We start from the raw sequence: 24,090 nt of genomic DNA on the forward strand, positions 1-24,090 counted from the left end.
TTGACTTGCTCCTCTTGTTTATTCAGTTACAAATGCTCCCTTGGTGTACAGCATCAACACTGAATATTTTAGTATGTCAGTCACGGAATAATCAGAGCAACCTCATGCTTCACCACTGTACTGAGGAAAATCCGCTAAAGATCACTTAGCAAAATGTTTCTTTAACATCAGCCAGACTCATTGAATTACACATCTGTTAGGCAAGTAAAACTGCTTGATTAGCATATTCATCCATGCATTGCTACTAATCATTTACTATTAATATTCATTCATTGGTTTTGTAGATTAGCTAACATTACTGCAGTTAAACACATCACAGTGCCAGTTGTTAGCTAATGGTTAAGGGCTGTCACTAATATGTTCACTGTAATCAAAAGAAGCAAATTTATCACCAAATACCAGAACATGCATGTGAACAAAAACAATAAAAAAGATCAGAGGAAAAGGCTATAGTGTAACTGGGAGTCGTCTTTCCTGCACACGGCACAGGCACAGCTAAAGGTCACAATGAATTTAAACCAAATGCTGAATAATATCAAAGTAAAGTTAAAAACAGTCTAGCCTGTTTTAGCAAAAGTGTTTCCATATGTTCACACAGTAAGTTCAACAATTCTGATTAATTCTAATCTTTTGCATCATCACCTTACCGCTTCTGAATACTTGTATTCTTTGTTTGCAAGAAGGAACATTATATCTTTCTACACATTAAGCTCTAATAGCTGACACTCATAGAGACAAGATTACATGCATAATTTTATACTGCATTATGGCATAAGAAGGGGTACTCAGCATAGACTATTTAGTCTATGCAAAAAAAAAACTTTCTATCTAAAACTACAATGCAGATACAGAAAATGTTTAGGAGCATCCACTGATGACAGTCTTATTGTGCTATGGGTGTTGTTAAATGAAAGCAGGGTGTTATTAGACATAAAGTTCCTGTCTACAGGGTAATTCAGTGTAAAGCTGAACTGACATGTGAATGCAGACTCTAAAAAAACACACACACACAGAAAGAAAGGATTGTTTGGATTAGTTTCAAAGAATTATCTTAGGTTCACCTCTAGTTTCATGCCACATGGAGACCTGGCCCTGCAGACATATTCTGTTGGCAGTGAGAAAAAGCCATCTGCTACTGTTTAACCCTTCCATTAAAACACATCACACAAGGAAGAGAAGGCAGAGTGTAAGCGTGGCACATTTGTGTGTGGAGACAGAAGGAGGCTGATTCACAGATGACATAACAACCATCATCAGGTCACTGGAGTTTACCTATTTTTCCAAGTCATACAGCAAGTAGGGAAATGGCAGTTGTAATGGAAATTTACTTCAACACACCCTGAACCAGTTTCACCAGTTTCAAAACTTTATTAGCTTTTGCTGAAGCTCAAACTATAGCTTCTATACATATGTAACCTGGAGAAGCAGCATCCTGTTCTTTCCATTTTTCCCCCATCTGGTATTTAAAGACCTTGAAACAGCAGCTGTTCCAGTTAATGATTAGCCACTGCAGGGAAAGTGTACGCTTACACTGTTGACTCTTATCACTGCTGGCCACAAAGCCGGAGCAATATCTCCAAGGCTGATAATAATGGAGAAGTGAGTGCTTCATTTAAAGGGACAGGTCAATTTCTTTTTTGTCTGCTGTAGAAGAGATAACAAAGGCACTGTTCGCATAAATGGCTCTTTAATTGAGAGCAGATTGTGCTTCTGCATACTTATAAGCAATTGTAGGCTTCATTTATTGGCTAATAGAACAGAAAATTAAAACTGAAAAAGACTGAATTATTAATTGAACAAAGATGATTGGAACATATGCATTCTCTTCATCTTTTTAGTCCTTCATGAGGCTCAGGCAGCAGAACCTTCTGACCCTCCTTTTACATTTGCTCAACACTTGTGCTCCTCTCTTTTTTGCTTATCATAAGCCTTGCATTGCCTCCCTAAAGAGACTAGCCTGTATACAGGTACGTCGGCAGCCAGGGCCGAGTCCCACCAGCTGTACTCTGGTGACAGCACACAGGTTGGCCTGTGGTCAATCAAGTAACGATTTAGGTAGCTCTCCTCGAGTCCTCTGGCCACTACCCTGTTAGCCTGGTCCTGCAGAATGAGCAAAGAACAGGCACGAGCCAGTCTGTGCATCTCAGAAACCAACCCTCCATACAGCTCAGAGGTGTAGTAGTAGTCTCCTTCATCCTCCTCCACACAGGCTGATGAGACTTCCTCATTTTCATAAGGAAAAGCCTTTCGTGGCATCCCATAGAGCTCAGGGTGCAACGTGGCCACCAGGTCTCCTAGAATTTCTTTTCCCACTGGTGCCACAAACTCCTGGTCAATGTCAGCACAGAAGATGTAGTCAACCTCACTGCTGACTTGGTCTTTAATGGCATCAGCAAGCAAGGCCATGCGACGATAGGCCAACCTGTTCCAACCTGGCAGCTCAGCAATGGGAATCACCATCAGATGGCGTTTGGGCCCCAAGTGGATGGGGGGATCCAGAGAACGGGGATTGTCTGTGAGGATGTAGTAGGTGACCATCTGACCGGGGAGAAAGTAGGTTTCAGCTGAGGAGAGGAAACGTTGGACAAACTGGCCATAAGTTCCCACAACAAGAGCCAGCAGACCTACACGGATCCCCCGTTGTGTATATTTAGCTCTGCACCAGGTCGAGTTGTGGGTGTCACCCCACACTAAAGGAACGCCCCACGGTGTCTCCAGAGGGGTTTGTGGCACTGCTGCTCTGACAAACGTTGTGTCTGTCAAGACTGTTCCCCTGTCCACTCCCATGGCATGGAAGATAGCATGAGGTGACTTCACAATGACAGCAGCTTTACGTTCATTAAGAAAATCTGAAGGCAAAACAGATTTTTCTTTTTACACCATTTTATAAACCCCAGTTTTTCTGTGACACATTTTTTAAAGTACATTTTTGTGAAACTGGAGAAAAACACAAACGATCTTTTACTTTAACTTACAAAAATTTGCATGCATTTCAAACATCCATGTGTATTTACTGTGGTGACTTGGTCCAAAATATTAGAGCACAACAAATTCTTCTCTACACTTACATACGATAAGAAACAGGAGAACACAGTACAGGACCAGGTGTGTTCTGGTCACTCTGACTGGTCCTGTGTGAAAGACAAACACACATAGGCACACACACATTTAATAATGAACCTTGTACAAGTTAAATATTTTTAAATACTCTTTCAGTAAGCACATGTTACTGACAAATGTCCCTCTCAACCCTGACAGGTAAAAAGCCTGAGCTCATAGGAGTTTCAAAGAGACTGCACAAATAAACAACACAAACAAAAACACAAACTGTCATCTTTAAGACATATGCAATAATTAAATAATTAAATTTACTGAAATATTATGATCAAATTAACTATTGATATACAAAAAGACAAGAAACAAGTGACAACTCACATGAGCAAGCAATATTAAAACCTTTTCATGCATGTGATGTTGAGCAAAGAGGAATAGCAGAAGACTGGGTGTTAGAAGTTTATTCACAGACTGGTTTTGAATGAGAGCTGCACATTGCTGCATGCCATAGAACCTAAGTAGAAGCACAAATGACTGGAAGTAGATTTTTATCCCCAAAATCTCCTCATGTGTTCTACATATGTGTATGTTTTCAGATTCCTGAATTAATCAACCCAACTTTCCCTCCAGGGCGTAGTTTCAGGAGCAAATTTCTCATAGAAGATCCCTGAGTAAAAACTTTAAAGCCTTGCTGGCTCAATTTAAATCCTGTGACAAAAAAGCAAACAAGTTTTAATGGCACAAGTACAACAGTCACAAGCCAGTAACAAGCAGTGACACAAGCACAAAAGACGGTGCAGTGGCTGAGTGTGTACTGACCTGCGGACATCCTGCAGAACGGTAGCAGTGCCATACTGTGACCTGCTGGTGGATAAAAGCACTAACCTATGACCTATGTTATTTTTCTCTGATTCGTCCTGCAAATATGACGTTTAGCTCACTGTTTTCCTCCAGAGATTACGTTCTTGACTTGCCTCCCTTTCTCTCTCTTCTTGTTGCTTTTATGGTATTTTCCACTCCCTCCTCCATATCTTCCTTCTTCTTGCCCCCCCCCCGCCCCCACCCCAAGTCTTCTGCTGTGTTTAGTTCTGGAGCCAAACCAAGGCAACCAGATGTGCGAGGAATCTGGACAAATGGGAGGAGCTGAAGAGTGGAGAATAAGGCACAGACAAGGAAAGAAAAGAATTTAAAGGTAAAGTTGTATAAACGGTAAGGAGAAAAATCCTTTCCTGGTACTCATGTTGGAAGTGTGACAATAAAGTTTAGGTAATAGATGCTACTATGTCAGGTTAGGGTCTAAACTCTCGGAAGAACCACAAAAAATGCTGATATATTCCTTGAGTTTATTCTTCACCCAGCAGACTGCCAGTTTATACATCTATATCACTTCATTATCCTATTTTGATGTGAATAAGCAGAAAGTATATCATGCAGACATAATTATATATTATAAACCAGACCACGTCAGCAGGGTGTTCTACTGTTTTTGTCCAGGAGGTGGAGACACTCAACAGGAAATTCAATGAAAGAAACTACTGTATGACCAAAGTAAACATAAAGAGACTACAAAGTTTGTAGACTGTAATAAATATTTCAGACCATGAGTCTATGTAGACTTATCATCCATGTGTAGTTGACTTTGGGAAAAAAAATAATCCTTCTCAAAGTCTCAAAAAGCCTTGAAGGAAATGTCTATTAGACTCTAAGTAGTGAACTCTAGGTCACATTTTATAGATGTGAGTGATTGTGAGTGTTGTGCTCATTTATTTATTTTTTTTATTTCATCCGTTGGCTTAACAAATCTGGGTCTTGTACTTTTAATGCATCTGTTGTCATAGACCTATGATCTGTCAGTACCAGTTGCTCTCGCTAAGTAGAACACAAACATCCAGTTTAAACTTCAGTCCACACATCAACACCCACTGCTTTAGTTTCCTGACAAAACACAATTTATGCATAATAAGTAGATGTTTTACACATAGTACTGAAAAATTCAAATTCAAATTAATGAAGTTCATTACAGTGTGTTACTTCAGCCTCAGCTGGTGTCACCTTCCGGGTTTACTATAATGCTGCCCAAGACTCAAACAGACTCAAGGGGTCACTTTGCAGTTTAATACAATAAATCTCATTACTTTTATGAACAGCCATACAGAAATTGCAACATAATATTGGTGTGTGTAAACAACTTTGAACTGAAGCATCAGTCCAGAATAAAAAACAGCACAGGCTACACTAAAACTAAATAAATTACAGAGCACATGTAAGCTACTGTCCCCAAGATCTTCTTTTTCCTGTCCCCTTGTTGGCAGAGAAGCTAAGCAGGCAGTTCCAAGCTGGAGGATAAACTCTGCATAGAGGTTTCATAACTATTCATGTCATAAACACTTAGACTAGCATCTGTAAATTGTTCTACACCATGTGGAAATGGGTATGCACATTTATTATACCATATATTAAGGCTCTCAAGATGAATGTGCTTTAAGGTTGCACTGCAGAGCCCCTACTCTTGGTCAGCTTCTGAAGTGTGATAGGTCCTTTAATACCCAATAAATAATACCAGAGAATTGATTTAGTTGCAAATATCCAAAAATCAGTCCAGGATTCAAGGAGTAGATAATGTACAAATGACATTTTAACTATTTGCACAATAACTGAATACTCAGAAACATTTTGACAGCAGTGAGTTTGGCAGTGTTCGTTGGTAGTTGTGACAACTACACTGGCTCTGCAGCTATCGAGTGAACTGTGCCACAAGAAAATAAACTGTTTAAGGGTTTGATACTGTATATACTATTTCCTTAGAAAAATATTTCTTTTAATGCAGCATTATACTTATACAAAATTAAACTGATTGCACAAGAAGAAGATTCATCTGTGAATTTTTTTTCACTTTAATGTGTTGCTACTCCAACTGAAAGATTCTCCAGTGCTCTGTCATTTATTACCAGAGTCAAGCTTTTTATGTTTCCCTTTTTTCTGGTTTTATAATTGTCTCATCTGCATGATGTTATTATAAATTCCCCTTCATGCTAAATATACAGCATTTAATACTTTGAAGAGTGCAGAATACAATTCTGTTCCTCTGTTGAGCTTTTTTTTTTCCTGAGAACACAGTGCTTTTGCCAGTATGTTTAAACTTTTAAAACAGCTGGTCAATATCAAATTGTGTTTCATTTTAAATGTTTGCTGACTCTAATTTAAGGACTTGATGTCAGTTCTTAAGGACCAATTTGTCTTCTAAAGTGAGTAAGTGTTAAATTATAGTGAGAAACACAAACAAACTTTATAGGATATGAAAAATGGCAAAAAATAAATAGAATCTGGATTTTTGAAAGCATGTCAAGTGTTTTCAAAACTATATTACAATCATCATCTTTGTATAATATATGGATAATATATAGATACTAATACAAAACATATTCTAAAGGTGGTGTGCTTGAGCGGGCAGTGAAGAGAAGAGAGTCAAGGTTTACCATTTGTCTTACTATTTAAATGCTTTCACTTTCACTACACAGAGATACAATTTGTGGCAAAGAGGCTTGAAACACATCCATGATTTGAATCACATGTGGACCATGGAAATTTTGCATCACTGAATTAAAGAATTAATGAATGTATGGTGATTGGTAAACAAAGGTAAAGAGATATGCAGCATTTTGGGGGAAAACAGAACTTAGTGGAAGAGTTGTTTCCTTTATTTCTTCTCTTCTCCTCCACTGCCGAATCTTATCCTTCTGCTTTATCTCTTTTCTTTGCCTTGTTCCTCTGCTCCCCAACCAACATATAACCACACTTCCCCCTTATTTTATATTTTTCTTTTCCTCTTCCTTCTTGCCTCTCCTCTCCTCCAGGCCTTCATTTGCTGTCATGATCTATCATTTCAAACAGGGCCTGCAGCAGTCGGTCATCTCTGTGCCTGTATGGCTTGGCACTGTAGAAGCCATCACTGTAGTCACTGTAGATACTGTCCCCAGTGCCCCGGTACTTGTTGATCATATCCATAGCTTGGTACAGCTGCTGGGGTGGGAGTCTAGTAGCAGGAGGAGAGAAGCTCCTCCAGGCAGAGGAGGCCCGACCTATGGCCGGAGGCTGCGACAGGGCTGGGATATGCCTGTTGAAGGCCGTCTGCAGGAGACGCAGCAGGGCCAGGGAGCGGGAGTAGGGTGAATCTGAGGGCTGTTTGGGCTCTTTCTTAGAGCTGGAAGGAGGAGAGGCTTGTGCAGTCTCTGTCTTCTGAGGTGAATGTGCCTGTGTGGGCTCCTGTGTCAGCAGACAAACAGAGACATGTTACTGATACATAATGCACACTGTGAGACAAAACTGTAGGACAATGGATCTAAAATTAAAAACAGACTGGTATTTCATTCTTGTGTTGTGCTAAAATCATAGGCATAAAAATGTTAAATGTTAAGTGAGATGACAAGTACCACTCTCATATAAGAGTGGAGCTAGCTCTCATATTTCCAGGAGCTAGTTAGTTTAGCTTAACATAATGAGTGTAAATAGCTAGCCTGGCTCTATCTAAAGCAAACACTTTTTGTTAGTTTTTGTAAAGATTAAACAAACAAGATGCAGCATGTTAATTAATGAGGTTTAGAGCTGCTGATAGGAAGCTTTTATTACCTTTTGACAGAGCCAGTGTAGCTATTGTTGCAGTTTCCGGTCTTTACGCTAAGCTAAGCAGACTGATATTGTATAACAGTGTTATCAATCATCTCAGCTAATTCTTGGCAGCAAAGCATTTCCCAAAGTGTTGACCTATTATATTGGTGAAAACCTCATAATCATTGTTTTAAATCCAGTGTGCTATACTACAGAGTCTGAAACAGACATATTTTAATATGCTAATATATGACTAGTGGTGCAAATGAGCTGTTCAGCTAACCCTGGCACATTTACACACATTTTACTAATATCAGTGTTGATTAATGTACATTGTCCCATATAAGTAAATAAATAAATAAATACATACTTACACTTCACTGTAAGTGTAATATATTACTAATAATCCAGTGAATTAACTCTGTATCAGGTGCATTTCATTGTTTTTTTTTTCATCACAAATCTGTCTGTGACAAAATCATTTTTGAAATATTTGTAAGATGGACATTACCACTGTACTAGGAAACAAGAAACTGCTGTAGCATTTTCATAGTTTTGGTCATTTTTGTGCCACCTCAGTTCTCTTTACCAGGTGTTATCAAAAGTATGTTCAGTGTCACCCAGGCTTTGATGTCATAAGCCTACCATAACATTCTTGCTCATGCTCTTCCTCTAACATCCACACCAGGTTTCTTTGTAGGCCTGTCATTTTAAATTTATTTGCAGTGTATTCACCTCCATCATGTCATCCATATGTTCCACACCACGCCTGTCATTCTGCACTGCGTTATAGGGAATATAGACTCTGGGTTTCTTCATGTGCTCTGGCTTCTCTGTTGTTCCGTGCAGAATCAACTTCCAGCTCAAAATCCGACCCTTGTTCTCCATACGGCCCGACTGTATGGATGGGGTAATGTTGGTTACATCTCAGGAAAAACTGACAGAGCTCAGAAATAGCAATATGTTACTTCATTAATACCCATTTGAAAGAAAGTTTCTGGGCCACTTATTGTGCTTATAATTTATATATACTAAACTACATGCTTTAATTCTTCCTGTTTTTTGTATGTAACAGTGGAATTCTTGTTTTGATGTCATGTTGAAAAGTTAAACAAATTTAAATAAACTCAAAGTAATTTCAAATTACACCTGAATACGGGTGTTTTGTCTTCAGAAAGGAGTGTAACTCACAGTGTCTGTGATCTTCAGTGTCCATGTACCAGCAGGATCTTCTCCCCATGAATGAACAGACATGAAGTCCCAGTTTCTGAAGCCATTAGATGACGTGTCCCTCTCCCGCTCAGCCAGCAGCACTGTACTGGTGCCTGAGGGAAGATCCAAAGGGACAGATCAGTTGAGAGCCTTGTTATTACTCTCAAATGTGTGTGGATGTGTGCATATCTCTTACCAGCTGGGGAGGTGAGTGTGATATGCAGGTCCCCTCTCCTGGTGTATTCAATGCTGGCCTCCACCTGCACATGCTCCAGTGAATGGACTGTGTTCCCCTGTCCCTCACAGGCTTTGGTTGGAATCTCTATAGTGATCTCCCCGGCTGCTTTCAGCTCCCTGTGGGATGTATTAAAATAACAGGGAATGAGACACACAAACAGCTGTCCTTGACAACACTAGTTTGTATGTGCCGTGTATTTTGCTAATGTGTTCTCTTTGCTATATCTAGGTAGGGGAAACAGCAGCAGGGTGGAAAAAACTTGTACACATTACATGTTGTTTTGTGATAGTTCATTGGACAATGTCAAATTTTGGAACTATTCAGCACATCGTGCATGTTAGATGTAGATTTGCATGCCTTTGGTCATTCATGGGCAAACATAGTTAATCCCCATTTTTCCCAGACATGAATGAAAGGATTGTTCCAGCTGGCATAAAGCTAGAAGGAGCTGTAGACCACTAAGCATTAGCTGAAATGTAAAGTCAAATCTCAAGATTAAACTTGGGTGTTGCAAGGTAATGGGGAGTCTGGGTGTCATGTTACTGAGCCACATAGTTCAAACTGCAAAATGGACACATAAAGATTATAGAACTCAGTTAGCCTTAGCTGCTGCAGTATCAAAAGGACAAAGCACAGCAGCTAAGCTTTAGCACTTGATGTTCTTTGGTTAAAAAGGACTGTAAACAAAACATATGGTAAGAAAACAGAGGGATAATAACTCCTCTGACTTTCTGTCCATGCTTGGTGGATTTTCCTCTGGATATTTCTCTACAATGTTGTGATTTTTATAATGGTACCAACTGCTTCCCAGCCTCTATCATTATATACTAATTACAAGCCCATATAAGACATACAAAAATGTTCACATAATATACTGTATGACCAGAAATCCTGGGCCAGTGGTTGTCACTGTTAGAGCAAAAACACTAGAAGCAACTGAGATAACATTTTAATTCACTAGCTAGGATCACGCCTCGATGAGGATGGATGCTCAGCTGATGATCAGCAGTTTGGGGACGCTTCTGAGGGATCCGCGCTGCACTCAGGCTTGACAGATCCCCCGTGTGGAAGCGTGAAGACAGGAGGAAGGAGTAGGAGATAGAATAAAGGAGGACTAAAACAGAGGGAGAAGGACAAGTAGATAGAAGGGAGGGAGGGTTATGAAAAACAAAAGCGGCCGATGCTGTGTTTATGGAAGTATTTATAGGAAGTAGACAGGAAAAGGATGAGATTAGAGGTGTGGTCCTGCTCCTGAATCTCCAATCTGCATCTACATTGACATCTAACATTCTAATAAAATCAGGTACAAGATAAAAGCTAGAGGACATTCCCATACCTTGGCTGGAAAGAGTCATCTCTGACAATACACTGCTTTTTTTCAGGCACGTGCTTCCAGGTGGCCGGGTCAGCGAGGTCCACCAGGGCTTTGGCATTGAGAAGGCCGAAGCCAAAACGACTGTTGACCATCAGTCCTGCTCCGTTCCTCTTCCAGCCTGGGTTATTAGCCAAAGGATCAAACTCTGAAGTCCAGACCACAATGTGCTGCAGGTCTCTCCAGGTTAGATCTGGACTGAGGGGAGGGAAAGATGAACAGGGTTGAAGACAAAGGAATTTTAAAAATGCAAATAATGATATATACTGTATATGTAGACATGGCTATTGTAACTATTGTAAAATTACAATAAAGCACAGAATCTTTGTGTAACAGGCTTTATGGCATACTTTTTTTCCAGTGCCAGGGCAAATATCCCAGCAGCCAATGGGGCAGAGGCTGATGTTCCAGTGTGAGTCTGAGTGCACTCATTGTGCAGATCAGCACTTGTCTGAAAGCAAGCAGGCAAACAGTAACTACCTAATATGATGTAATGTGACGTAATGTGACACAGCACGGCTTAGCATAGCATAAAAACAGAAAAGAAGGAGCACAGGTACTCACAATCCTCTGGTCGGTGTAGTCTCCACTGCTGTACGCTGTAGCCAGAGTAGAGGAGCATTTCTCAGCGTACCACGGGGACAAGCCCTGCTGGGAGGCGCTGCTGATTGAGATAGTGTAAATGCTGTCTGTGTAGCCATCACAGTCACAGTTATCTCCCTGCCGGCCACCATTACCAGATGCCCAAACAAAGATAGAGCCTTTCCCACCACGACCCTGTTGAAAGCATGACGGAGAAGAGAAGCATGTGTGCGTGTGCCACAAAATAGACACTGTCCAGCATGAATCTTTGCTAACTATGACCAATGACATTTTGTCATTGGAAGCTTCACTCCTAGCAGCAAACTACATTGTCCTTATTGATTCTATTCTATCTGATTGCCATCACCGCTGGAGATAATGACTCAAGCAACCTCAGTTTGACATCACACCAGCTGACTGCATGTTTTATCATTTACCTTCTGGATACCATATTCAAAGGCCTTCTGGGCCAGGCGGCCGGGACCCTCCACTGTCTTTCCATCATCATTGGGTCCCCAGCTGGCACTGTAGATGTCCACATGGTCTGGATTGAACCCAATAGAGCTGGCCTCAATGGCATCAGTGACAATGCCATCCAGCATACGAATGCCTGAACAGAGAGAGACCGTGAACTTTTAGCACAGTGCCCACTTCATTTACTGGTATTAAAACTCATGGACACGCTGACAATATATGGCTATTTCATAGGGACAAAGTAAAAACAATTAATCAGTCTACTCCCTCATTAAAGAAGTAAAAAAAAATTAGAAAGAAAAAAATTTGAAGTAATTTACTTAATTTGCATGTTATGGATACAATGTCGTTTTCATGGCAGTTAACATTTGTAATTTTCCTATTTTAAGATGCAGGTACTTCTGGAGCACTAAGAACCAGATGGCTCTTCAGATGTTCCAGTTCTAAAGAAATATGCAAACCACTGTTTAGGGGGATTGGCACTCAGTAAATTTGGAGAGTGACAATATGCAACCATTTGGAGTAAAACTCAGGCTTCCAACAGGAACTCTCCTGTCCCCACTGGCTGGAAATAAAATAAATAAAGATCCAGGGATGTGCAGGCACATTAGATACAGGCAAGGTGTTGATGAATGTGCATGGCGATTCTTTCTTGTGTAAGAATTTTCCAAGCATTTCTTAATATGTACAATTAGAATAATTCTATAATTGCTACTATAATAATGACTAAAAACAAAATTCATGCCACTGTTAACACACACTCTAATTCAAGTTCTAATTCATATTTATTCAAATTCCACACAACAGGGTTAGTACCGAGAACTACAAGTCACTATGCATTGTGTGCAAAGATGTAGACGAAGTGCCTTGCAATGTGATGTGTCATGCTCAGATGCTCATAAGCAGATTTACCAGCTTACCTCCAACTTTAGAATTGTATGCCACTCCAACTCCACATTTATTGTTGTCTGCCTGCATAGCGATCTCTCCAGCACACCTGGTCCCATGCCTAAGAAGAATATTTAATGTCATATGTACACCTAACTGGAAACATTCACAAACATTGTCTTTCTATCACTAATTCTGTGTAACTTAACATATTTTGCAAATCTGGGCTGTATCACTGGGAAGGACACTGCATACTGAACATATTCAGTACATTTGTGGTCATAGTGGCTTTTTGTTTTACCTGCCCTCACTATTTCAGAGGATGTCACACTCATTATGTGAGACCACTATATTGTTTGGCTACATAACATGCAAGGCAGTAAACTGACATTCAGTGAAAGAAGCGTTTTGCGGTTATTCAGGAGAGCCTGCTTTTACTGTGCTCAACCAGTCCTTGGCTGCTCTTATACTGTGCTCATCGTCCACTTTCCTGCCAGTTCTTTCTATACTCTAGCCCGTTTCTATGCCGATCTATTATTTGTCTTCTATATGTATTTGCTCACGCTCTTCATCCCAGCTCCGTTCCTGCCTTGTGCCCTGTGTCTTATCTTCCCAGCCGCTATCGCTCCTTCGGACCACGGACCTCCACTACTCCACATCACTCCACCACGCAGGTCGATGCACAGTCTCCCATTAACTGTTTCTCTGACTTTGTCCCCTCAGCAACCAACCACCACGACCAGTCCAGGAGTGAATCCTAGCATCCACAGCCCGGCCTCCTCCTTATCATCCCATCACTGACTGTATGTTTTCCAGAACTGCCGCTCGACACCCGGTTCTGCTCCATATTCCTTCACCTGGTTGTACACATGTTTATCGTCACTGTAAATAAATAGAGCACCTCTTGCACCAAAGTCAGCTACCTGGGTCCGTCATTTTTTTACTCGCTCACCTCCCTACCAGAGCGTACCTAACAATAATAACCAAACCCAAGCAACAAGGCGCCTGCCCCATAAGAGTGGTTTCTCCAAAGCACATTGAAGAAAGGGGAAATTTATGAAAAGGCCTTAAATTGGCAAACTCGTGCTAGGTTTGTTCAAAAGAAAAAGTCGCTTATCAACATTTAACTCACTTGTTTTCATTAGTGGAGTCATATCTGGGGAAGGGGTCCGGGTCATTGTCATTGAAATCATAGCTGGCTGCTGCATCCTTTAAAAACAACAGAGAGGGAAATGGTCAGATGTTTATTTTTCAAAATTTGGGTTTTGTCAGTGACGAAGGCTTGAAATGCAAATTTCTCAAGGTCAGTCTGCTGTCATGGATACGTATCACAAGAGGACAGAGCGATGAGGCCAAGGAGTGAAACATACATACTGACTTTGAGGATGAAGGAGTGCTTGTTTACAGCTCTCTGTTGGAAACACTCACATTGGTTAAAAATTCCGTTTTTGCCTGAGGATTGTGTTCCAGGCCAAAAAAATGCAGGAATACATGATACACTGTGACACTGTGCATGTTTTTTTTGTCTGTTCTGTCATTCCACTGCACTAGAAAACAGAATAAAATGCATAAATGATGTTTTCATTAAATAGGAAATTCAAATGATTAAAGCTTCCTCTCAACAACTATCCAGTTTAAACCAGATAGTTGTGCCTGTTATTTTAGAATCACTGCTATTAACTTATGAAAATGTACCTTGCACATATGCTTTGATTGATGAATGTCTCGAATGATCGAGTCACTTTTGTTAGTCAGCCTTAACCTAAATTGCATCAGGAGTTGTTTCCATAAACATCTTTTGTTTGCCTCCCTCCCTCAGTGCCTCCTTTTCTTTTTCACTCGGTGTAGTGGTGAATCAATGGTGGCTGTCTTCTGAAAGCAACAGCACTGCTGCTCTCCAAACCACAGATGGGGCTTTTAGAGTTCCTCTCTAAAGCAGAAAACTCATGCAGCTCCCATTCAGTCAGTTTTGCTTTCATTGGCTTGGTAATGATCCCCATCAACATGTAGACTGTCAAAACATTGCTGGAGGAATCAGTACATATTTAAAGTTTTGCATCTCTGACTGCAAGAAACATAGTTATTCCCATCAAAATCACTATTGCAGCAAACTGCCCATATTACAGTTAGAGATTAAAACAAAACACCTTGGAAGCAGGCTTTATCATTTAGAAGATTTTTTTACTGTCTTTATGAACTGCCTGGAAGGTGTCACCAGCACCGTTGCTATGGTAATGTCAGAGCCAGACGACGGAGGCTGTCTCCATGGAAACGGTGTCTTACGTAGTTGGAGTAGATGTCTGTGTGGTTCCACTCCAGCCCGTCATCCAGAACGGTGATGACCACTCCTTTCCCTGTGATGCCTTTCTGCCACACGGGGATCACGTGCAGGTCCAGCTTCGGCAGCGAGGAGGACGTCCGTGTGTCTTGCTGTGGAAGACGGGGACAGAATTACAAAACAACACATCTGCAAATTATGCAAAGTTTTGTGTGAATTATCACTGAGTACTTCATATAAATAGGCTTTTGAAGTATTATCTTATATGGTAAAAAGGTCAGGTCTTTGAGCTTACTGAGTCTGCCTGTTCTTCCACTGACCTTTACAGAAATTTATTACTGGATTGTTGGTTTTTTCTTTGTCTGGACTTGAGTCCGCTTCAACTGTATGGCCACTTGTAAGCAGATTGTTATCACAATGATACAGGCTCTTGTGTTATCGAACACAATAACTCTGCTAGTTACTTTAACCCACAAAATATCTTACAGTGCCTAGAGATGTGTTACGTTTCAACCCACTGTTCTTCTGGCTCGACTCAGTCAATCCCCCTGTCGAATGATTTAGAAACCCATTTCTGAGGCAATGTGGGAGGCATCAAGCTAGTTTTAAATGGAAAATCAGCAGGGAATAGGGGAAAGTGAGCAGGGCTGCTGCCTGCCTGCTTGGGGAAGAGTATGATTCAGAGCTGGAGACAGTTGAGACTAAAAAAAGGACTCACTTTCACTCTCTGCGCATTATGCACAGACACTGCAGAACACTAGCCCAAGATGTGACTCATCCCTGTGATGTATCGCCTTTTTTTCTTTAAATTCTTCTTGGCTCTGACTTTGAGTCCCCTTTTTCACCTCATCTCCTCAAAAGAATCTTGTACCTCTCTTCCTTATTGGACACTATGTATTGTATGCATTTTTGGCACAGTATGTATACACAGCACATGTCCTACTTTCACATGATGTGTTTCCAAAGCAATTAGCTTGAAAGGCTTTCACTCCCAACTAGCTACATTTCTAGTTTGCTGGTTTTGGTGTAACACTAAATAACTCGCATGTTGAGGAGCTGTCAGTGGCTTGACATTCATAGATTTTAAGGGTACACAGCAAACACACACACAGTAGATTATATCAGTCTCTTTGCACATCAAAGGATAAGTGGACATGCACACAACAGCGATGACACAGAGAGATGCCCAGTTAACACAGACTGACACTTGCAGAGCCTTGGATACACACACAGCCATGCAGGCAGGAGAAATCTCAAGCTATGAGCATGATTGAATTATCAGGCAGCCACCCACTCTTGACGGACAAAGACACTCATCCTGTTGTTGGGCCCAGCTCTCTCCCTCTAGATCGACCTCAGTCCCCGTCAAGCATCAGATCTGCCAGGCTCACTGTCTTTGAACCTCAACACTTTCCTCGCATATCTTCATTTGCAAATATTAGAAGTAAAGAGCGATCATAATGTAGTGGCTGATGCGAAAAGGTGACACCTGAGGTCTTTTTTCTTTCCACCGTTGTCACTGCCCCTGTTTAGCTCATGTGGAACTACACTAAGCAGCGCTTAAAGGCCAGTTCCATTAGTGTCATCATTTCTCAAAGGGAAAAATGATTCATCTCAATTTGTTTTCTTATCCCGGACAAGCGTGTGACTCATGTTCGGTTAGTGCAGGTGCAGGGAAATGGAGGCTAAGGTAACATAATATGAATGTCTCCTCTTCTCTCTCTCTCTCTGAAATACACACACACACACACAAACAGTGGCAACATGCAAACGCACACTATATACTTTCTCATTTTCTGATAAACCAGGGACAAACAAATGACACTGACCCAGGTAAAGATGAACCAGTGTCTTTGCTCCAATGAATACAGTCAGTTTAATAACCAGACAGGATGACTTGACTAATCCATTAATCACAGCGATGTGGAACAACATACGTATAAAGATCATGTTCCCTGCACAGTAACAGCTTGTGGTGAACGTGTTGTGATCGCGTCCTTAGACTTAAGGAAAAGCTTGATTTACAAATAAACTTAGATGAATTGTCACTGTAGCATGATGGTAGAAATATTGTCATATATTAAAATCATTTAGTAGTTTATTAGGTACAATTTAAGCTGGTGTAACAGAACCATCCTGTAAGAAATCCTCCATTCATCAGGATGATAATGTTCAGCTTTTGTTCAAACTGTTTCAAAGAGGTGTCCATTCAACTATTTTGGTAACAGATTAAACAAGTTATTTTAGGCAGAATGTTACATGTTTCTTCCATTTCCTTTCATCTTCTTATGTGAGTGGATGTGCTGCTTTGTTATGCTTAATACCCTGGAAATATCTTGGGATTTCAGACTGTTGGTCAGACAAAAACCTGAATTCGGAAGATGTCAGCTAGGACATTTGGAATTGCAGTGGTCTTTATTATACTGTTTTCTGATGTCTTACAGACAACATGATGATAGGAATAGAGAAAATAATCGGCAGAATTCATCATGAAGATAATTAGCTGGAGCCATGACTGAGTTCTGTGTCTTAATGTTTCTGGTAGTTTGGTCTGGTTTGATAATATACATGTGTCAAGGTCATTTTATGGTCAGGATACAGTGAATGTCAGTAATGGGTGTGGAAGAGGATGCACAGCTGTGGCAGTCTACTGTTCTGTGCTACTACTTGGCCTCAGTGGGCTAAAACATCCTATTCAGGGTACACTGGGACTTAATGTGCAGTATTCCACTCCGCTCCATCCTGCTGGATTATAATCCCTCTCATCTTCACATGGACTGTGTTACCAATTAAGCAAATGGCTCTTTTGGCTAGTACTGCTTAATAACAAGCTATTGTTTCATTGCTTTCACGTTTTTTTTTTTTGAGGATGGTTATGGGAAAACAGCAAGTGCTCATTGTTTGTGTGTTTTTCATTCCTACAAGTTACATTTAGTATATGGCAATGTGAACACATACAGTATGGCCTGCTGCTATAATCACAGCAGTGTAGAGATGTCCAGCACTTGCAGGGCTTCAGGATGTTTTAGATGAAAACAGACTAACTGCATGCAAACAAAAGGCTCAGTCATACACACAGTATGCAGCGTATGACCAGCAGGCTGGATATCAACCTAAATCTAGTGTTCAGATGTTTTCAGCACGAACTAGATGTATTGTTGAATTACATATTGATCTTCTCATACATTTTCTCCACCGCTGCTGTGGCAGACAAGTTTAATTCACTGCTATGTGTTGTGTATTTTGTGTGTAAGGTTTGAAGATTTTTGAGGACTCACCAGGTACCACTGCTGGTTCCACATGGGATCATCAAACAGCTTATCCACCGGGCAGTCCCTGCACTCTCTGAGGGAAGCCCTCTTGCTGCGACGTTTCTCATACTGCTGCTCTGCCCACAACACCTGCGCACCATACAAGTTATATGTTTGGGGGGTCAGGTTTTTAAAATGAAACAAGATGGTCTTGCATCGACTGAGGAGAGATGCCACTCACTCGATCGTCCTCCGACAGCTGCCTGGTGATGTGGTCGGCACCTCTTTTCATTCTGCCAGGATGATTGCGATGCTTGAACAAGAAGTGGTTTTCCAGGGCCCCAATCTGCAAAGTGGAAGACACAACATCAAACTAAATATTTTAAGAGAAATGACAGGATATGTGCTCACTGAAGCCTGTACTGTAGGCCTAGAAACATAATCCATCAGGAATTCAGTTGTAGGGGCTGCAGCAAAGAAAACAGTTTCCTCATTCAGACAACAGTGATTTAAAACATCACTCTGTTGTGTTGTACCTTATATGTTTATCTGTGTTAATGTATGTCTGTGGTAAAAACAGCATAGCTAGAAATATGATTGCTAGCAGCATTTACAGATGTTATTTACATTCATTCCAGCTGAAAATAAATAAATGTACAGATCCTGCATGTGTGTGTCCTTTAATACAGAAGCAACATGTGCATGTCAAGTGCCGCCAAAGCATGCATTATCCACAATAATGACATTCACTGCAGTTTTAACAGTACAATGCCTTGAGTAAAACTAAATATGACTGTCCATTTCACTAATGAACCATGCAAATGTAACCCATTCAAAATATAACAACAAGTGAGGTAGGCCGGGTTACACAAATATAACATTTAGCTCGTATTCCTATCGCAGCTCATTGCAGTGTATTTTAAACTTCTTTGGGCAAACATATCATTTAAATGAATGCGATGTAATATAAAAACTAAATCTGAGGGATATTGGTTCTGACACAGTGGCTGCAGTCTGCATATAGTCCCTTGGTGTCCATGACCCCTGAGAGACCAGTTAATCACTGGCCAGAGCCACAGGTTTGGTATAGGTGATGTTAACATATACAATACTAGAAAGACAGGGATGTACTAAACAGGGAAAAGAAAGGCTGAAACCCCAGTTATGGGTCATCAGAAGTGTGTAAACAGTGTCACGGATTGATTAAATCCTCCTCCTTTAATTGAAAATGCAATGTGAGCTCTTGGTCTGTCATAAAAAGCAATGAGTTTCCAGCCCAGTAATGGCCTTATCAAACAATGCAGAATAACCGACACAGCTGGTGCCTCCTCTGCCCAAACAACAAAGCACACATACTATAGACTGCAGGCTTAATTAAAACCTCTTGCTAATTTTCCTTTTCTGTGTGGTGACTTGTAATTCACATGCTTGATGTTAAGATTAGTCTGTATTGGAGGGCTTTGTACGATTAGTGTTAAAGTCTAAACCGGTGTTTTGCTCCAGGGCGTTGGTGCCTACCTGTCGGACCAGTTCGTAGTCCAGTTCTTTGGCAATAGCCTCCGCAGCCGTCAGCCCGCCTGGGATCTCCACTGCCCACTCGTTCAGGTACTGCCTGTCCGTGTACGAAGACTCCAGCGACCGGGGAACCATCGCACAGAGGATGGCAAACAAGCAACACATCACCGCTGGACGACATCTCACTTCCATCTCAGGAAATTCAACCAGATGAGAAAAATATATATATATGTACAAACAGCTTAGATGCTTCCAAGAAAAGCATCCACAACTCCAAGATCTAAATGATAAGTGATAATAAAGAGATGTGCTACTTTATTCCTTCAGAAACAGCTGGCTGAGATGGAGGGAACGTGAAACGGCGTTATTGGTCCGCCAGAGAGAGGAAATACTGGTGATGGAGTGGGCTGGTTTGTGCGCTGTGAACCCGTGTGTGTGTGTGTGTCTGTGTGTGAGAGATCACGATGCGGAGAAGGGAGGGCGTGTGTGTTTTACGTGAAATTTCGGGTGCTCTGACGTCATTTGCCGCCTACCTTCGGTAAGATGTGAGTTCAAGTCCCTGAGAGAGAAAGGGTAAATGGGAGGGGGTAATCGGAATAAAAATGTCCAACTATATGCCCCTGGAGGAGGTGGAGGACACAGAGGGAAGAAATAAAGCAGTAAAATAAATTTTGCATTATGTTATTATATGTTATAACCAGAGGACCAGAGGAGCTTTCTCCTTCATTCTCCATTCACTGAATTCCGTGGAACATTATCATGTATCACCGAAACGTGATTGTACTGACTCAATCAATAATGCATCGGTCTCTGTCTCGGTCCTCAGCTTGTGGTCACATCAGCAGCAGAGAGACAAGGAGACAGGGAGCCAGAGAGACAAGGAGACAGGGAGACAGAGAGACAGGTCTCAGCACCGCGGACAGCTCCTTGTCCTCGCTGCGGATTCAAACCAGGAAATGAGATGGAACTGAATCCAAACTCCGGGGTTTGAGGGGAAACGGGCCACTCCAGCAGCCGAGGAGACCAGTATAACGTTGTATTTAAGATAAAACAGCAGATACACATTAGCTGTTAAATGCATCTAATATTTCAGCTGTTTAAATCTGTGGCTGAAGTACCAATACAGGTGCAACAAATTCAAACTGTCTTTATAATGTCGGCCTACTTAAGTAAAAACGCAGAAGCATTACCATTTAAATGTACTTGGCATCATATAAAATAGCTCTGTATGTAGTAGAATGGTACCCAGTAATGTTACTTTATTAATGTCACTAACATGTTTCCTACTACAGCAAGTCACAACCTCCAATGTGACAAATTAATAAAGGCCTGAAGTTGTTTGGTTACCAGTTACAGTATTTCAATTTGGCGTGACTTGAGACTGATTTATATACTTTTCATAAAATGGCATTTTAGCTTTTCACATGGTCAGAGCTATTAGCACATGTACACAAAATATAAAGATGGCAGCATGCAGATAAAACATATACCCCTCACACACTTTCTCTTTATAATGGAATGGTGGAACACATTGTAACGATTGTAGAATCCTAAGCTTTGGAGGTATTGCTTTCATTTAGCAAACCTGCTTTAATGTAAAATGTTCTTGTTTTTCACTTTGAAATATGAAGATTAATGTGCTCTTAAATTTTCATGCTGTGTAAGACTCTGTTTGCAGGGAGTTATTCATGACCGTGATGTTGTCTACCTCGGATTCTGTTCACGTTGTTTACTGATGGAAACAGTGCGTCAGCCTGCTCTGACCTCAGGTGTGTACAGTGATTCAAAGATAAAGGTGTTGTAAGATGTTATTGTTTCCTCTTGGGTACAATGGAGGTTGTGCTGGTGCACTTCATAGAACAAACTGTATAAATCACTAGCAGACAAATACAGTAAGAGTACTACTATACAACAGCACTTGAGTTTAATTCAGATGTACACTGTCCAAAATAGAGTGAGCTTTCTAGTTGTTGTGAGTTAAACATGTCAGAACTGATAATGACTAATACAACTGGTCATCTGGCCATGTGCAAACAGCTCTGTGTCCGATCTGCTGTGTAATCCACTCTTACCTAGCAACAGCTGTTTGCGTTGACTGACGCACTCACTCAAGCACAGAAACAAAAGCTGAAGAGCCACAGAAATATTAACATGATGAGCAGTGAGTTTCACTACAGAGCACTGAATCTTTGACTTTGTGTTCACTGATTCTTCACATCCTCTGCCCGTATCTGTGAGCTGTGTTTATTTCATTACAGTGGCCTGAGATCACTCATCTGGCTTTCCTTATAAAACCAGTACACACCAGTCACATCATCACTTTCATCAGATGAGGTCAGTGGTTGCATTTCTGCAACTAATCCTTTTTCCAGAGGTAGACAGTGAAGGAAAGCTCCTGCTTTTAGCCAGGGTTGACGTCACAGTGACAGGAGACTCACCTCAGCAGACGGTAATTCAACCAAAATCAATTAGCTGTGGCAAATTGATGCAAAGTCTTCAACCACACTTCCTACTGATCTCAGAGTACATTTATAGTTCAGTGGCACTTTACAGTATTATGCAACTTTCACAGTAATGGAAAGCTATTTTTTGGTTTTGTACAAAAATACATTCAAAGTGATGAAAAACTTTATTTAAATTGCTTGATAGTAAAATTATATTTCAAGTACATTAAATTGAAACATTAAGGTTTAATATGACCATGAAACATCATTGTGGAGGTAAAGAGACGCTATACCAGTGAAAGGGATCAGTCTACTCCCTCGTCACTCCCCCGTCACTCACCTGCCACATGAATTGTGAGAGCACACATGGTTTCCATAGCGACCCCCTTCTTTTGTCCTCTTCATTGTCTCTATGACCATTAGAGAGCGTGAGCATGGAAAACCTTCGCTCGCAAGTCACAGCTGTAAAGATTTGTAATGAAAATAAAATCTGTGGAAGAGTGATGTTGAACTGCGTCAGATGTGTTCATGACTTTGTTTGATAAGGTGGAATCAAATTTAAATGTTTTATAAAAGCATACTGTGTAGAGCATCTCTGAGTTGAAGTTTAAAATCTATTCAATGTCCAAAAGTCTCTAACATGAAACATGGTGGACTGAAGTTCTCAGAAACAGATATAAGATCATTTTCAAATTACTATATGTGACTTTAATTTGGCTGTATTCTAACAATCACTAAAAGGTGCAACTGCGTGCTGTACTGTAGACACTATTTAGTTTTAGGAAGCCTGTGGATCATATATATCTGACATTCTCAATAAAAGTGGGAATGTTTCTCTCAGTTTAAATGTATTTAAGAAACTTTGAGAATAAAAGAGGATTAAAAATCAGTGTATGCAAATAACAAACATGTTTAAATTAAAATGACTTTCTTTGAGCTTCAGGTGTGTAAATACAGTAGTTGTGGATAAGTTATTTGTGTATTTGTGTATATCAATAAGGTCATATATATTGTATATGTGTAAAAGAAACATGGAGAGGTGCAGGATGAAAATGGAGACAGAAACTGAGGGGGAGATAGTGGAAAATAACTAAACTAAACATAATTAGAATAATTATCATTATTAATATGAAAAGTGAAAGATGTAAGGGAGACCTCTAATGCTACACTGCATGACTGGCAGGCAGGTGGATTCATTGTCAGAGCTCTTTGCCCCACCCTCAGCAGCAAGGCTGAGGCAAGCAAGAGCAGCCAGATCAGAGTGGATGGAGACTGGATGGGGAGGACCAGGACAAAAGAAAAGTTAGTTTACCCCTGTCCTAACCATCCTCATCTCCACAAAACAGGTTGCTCAAGAAAGATAATAATTGCAAATTAGCATAAAACAAACGCACACGTGGTATCATACCACAGTCAGTGATGACATCATACCTGTCTGGTGTCAAAGGAGGTGAGACATGCAGAAGGAAGGTAAGCAAAAGTGTGGTCGTGCTGCACGGCTGAGCAGATGTCAGCACTGGCAGCCCACAGTTTATACCCAGTGCACACACAGGGGTTTGCATAAAGTTGTGGCTGTGGAACCCTGAGATGAATTGGATGAAAAAAAAATTTAATAAATGACTTAATTAAAAACACCAAAAACATTATTTTCCAAAATATAAGGAGGTTCTGTAGGTACTTTACATGCCACTAAAAACATTTGATGAGAAAATAACTAAATCAGTGAAATAAGAAAATAAAAAATGTGTATACACCTGCATTTATACACAGTGTTTAGTACCCATATGTATATTGTATATATAGTAAACACATTCACATACTGTACATACTTTGTTGTTCATGCATAATGAAAAATGGATCTTAAATGCCAAAAAGGCTTCAGATGTTAAACATAGATTTAACACAGAAGAAGAAAACAGCAAAGGTGAAGAATCAGTTTGGTTCTGTCATGTCACCAAAGCTCAGCCAGCATCATACAAATGTCACCTGTTATCACAAGCCTTGGTAGAAATGTTGCTCTGGTGTCAGACACTGTGGTTTGCGGGTGATGGACTGAGAAAACAGTTAAGTGATGTAAAGATGTGACAGGGTTCACACTGTTATCAGGTCGTGTGAAAGTTGCATGACCTTTGTTGCTGAAAGGCACCAGAGTGATGGACACTGTCGATACTCTGACA

General features: G+C 40.6%; 2 protein-coding genes across 2 annotated transcripts; both read right to left on the bottom strand.

The window, feature by feature from the left end:
• Positions 1-22: 22 nt before the first annotated feature.
• LOC109956078 (globoside alpha-1,3-N-acetylgalactosaminyltransferase 1-like) lies at positions 23-3,957 on the bottom strand. Its single transcript, XM_020592924.1, has 3 exons — positions 3,874-3,957; positions 3,069-3,131; positions 23-2,849 (listed from the first exon to the last, which is right to left on the bottom strand). The coding sequence occupies exons 1-3, from the start codon at positions 3,905-3,907 to the stop codon at positions 1,891-1,893; spliced, it is 1,056 nt and encodes a 351-aa protein (XP_020448580.1). The 5' UTR covers positions 3,908-3,957; the 3' UTR covers positions 23-1,890.
• A 1,190-nt stretch (positions 3,958-5,147) lies between these two features.
• pcsk1 (proprotein convertase subtilisin/kexin type 1) lies at positions 5,148-19,914 on the bottom strand. The gene is made up of 14 exons (XM_020593158.1): positions 19,473-19,914; positions 18,196-18,300; positions 17,982-18,104; positions 14,709-14,855; positions 13,558-13,634; positions 12,458-12,546; positions 11,501-11,673; positions 11,046-11,258; positions 10,832-10,932; positions 10,446-10,679; positions 9,068-9,225; positions 8,851-8,984; positions 8,395-8,556; positions 5,148-7,317 (listed from the first exon to the last, which is right to left on the bottom strand). The coding sequence occupies exons 1-14, from the start codon at positions 19,659-19,661 to the stop codon at positions 6,913-6,915; spliced, it is 2,310 nt and encodes a 769-aa protein (XP_020448814.1). The 5' UTR covers positions 19,662-19,914; the 3' UTR covers positions 5,148-6,912.
• Positions 19,915-24,090: the final 4,176 nt, after the last annotated feature.

The sequence above is a fragment of the Monopterus albus genome, unplaced genomic scaffold (genome assembly GCF_001952655.1).
Source record: "Monopterus albus unplaced genomic scaffold, M_albus_1.0 scaffold18.1, whole genome shotgun sequence".
NCBI lineage: Eukaryota > Metazoa > Chordata > Actinopteri > Synbranchiformes > Synbranchidae > Monopterus > Monopterus albus.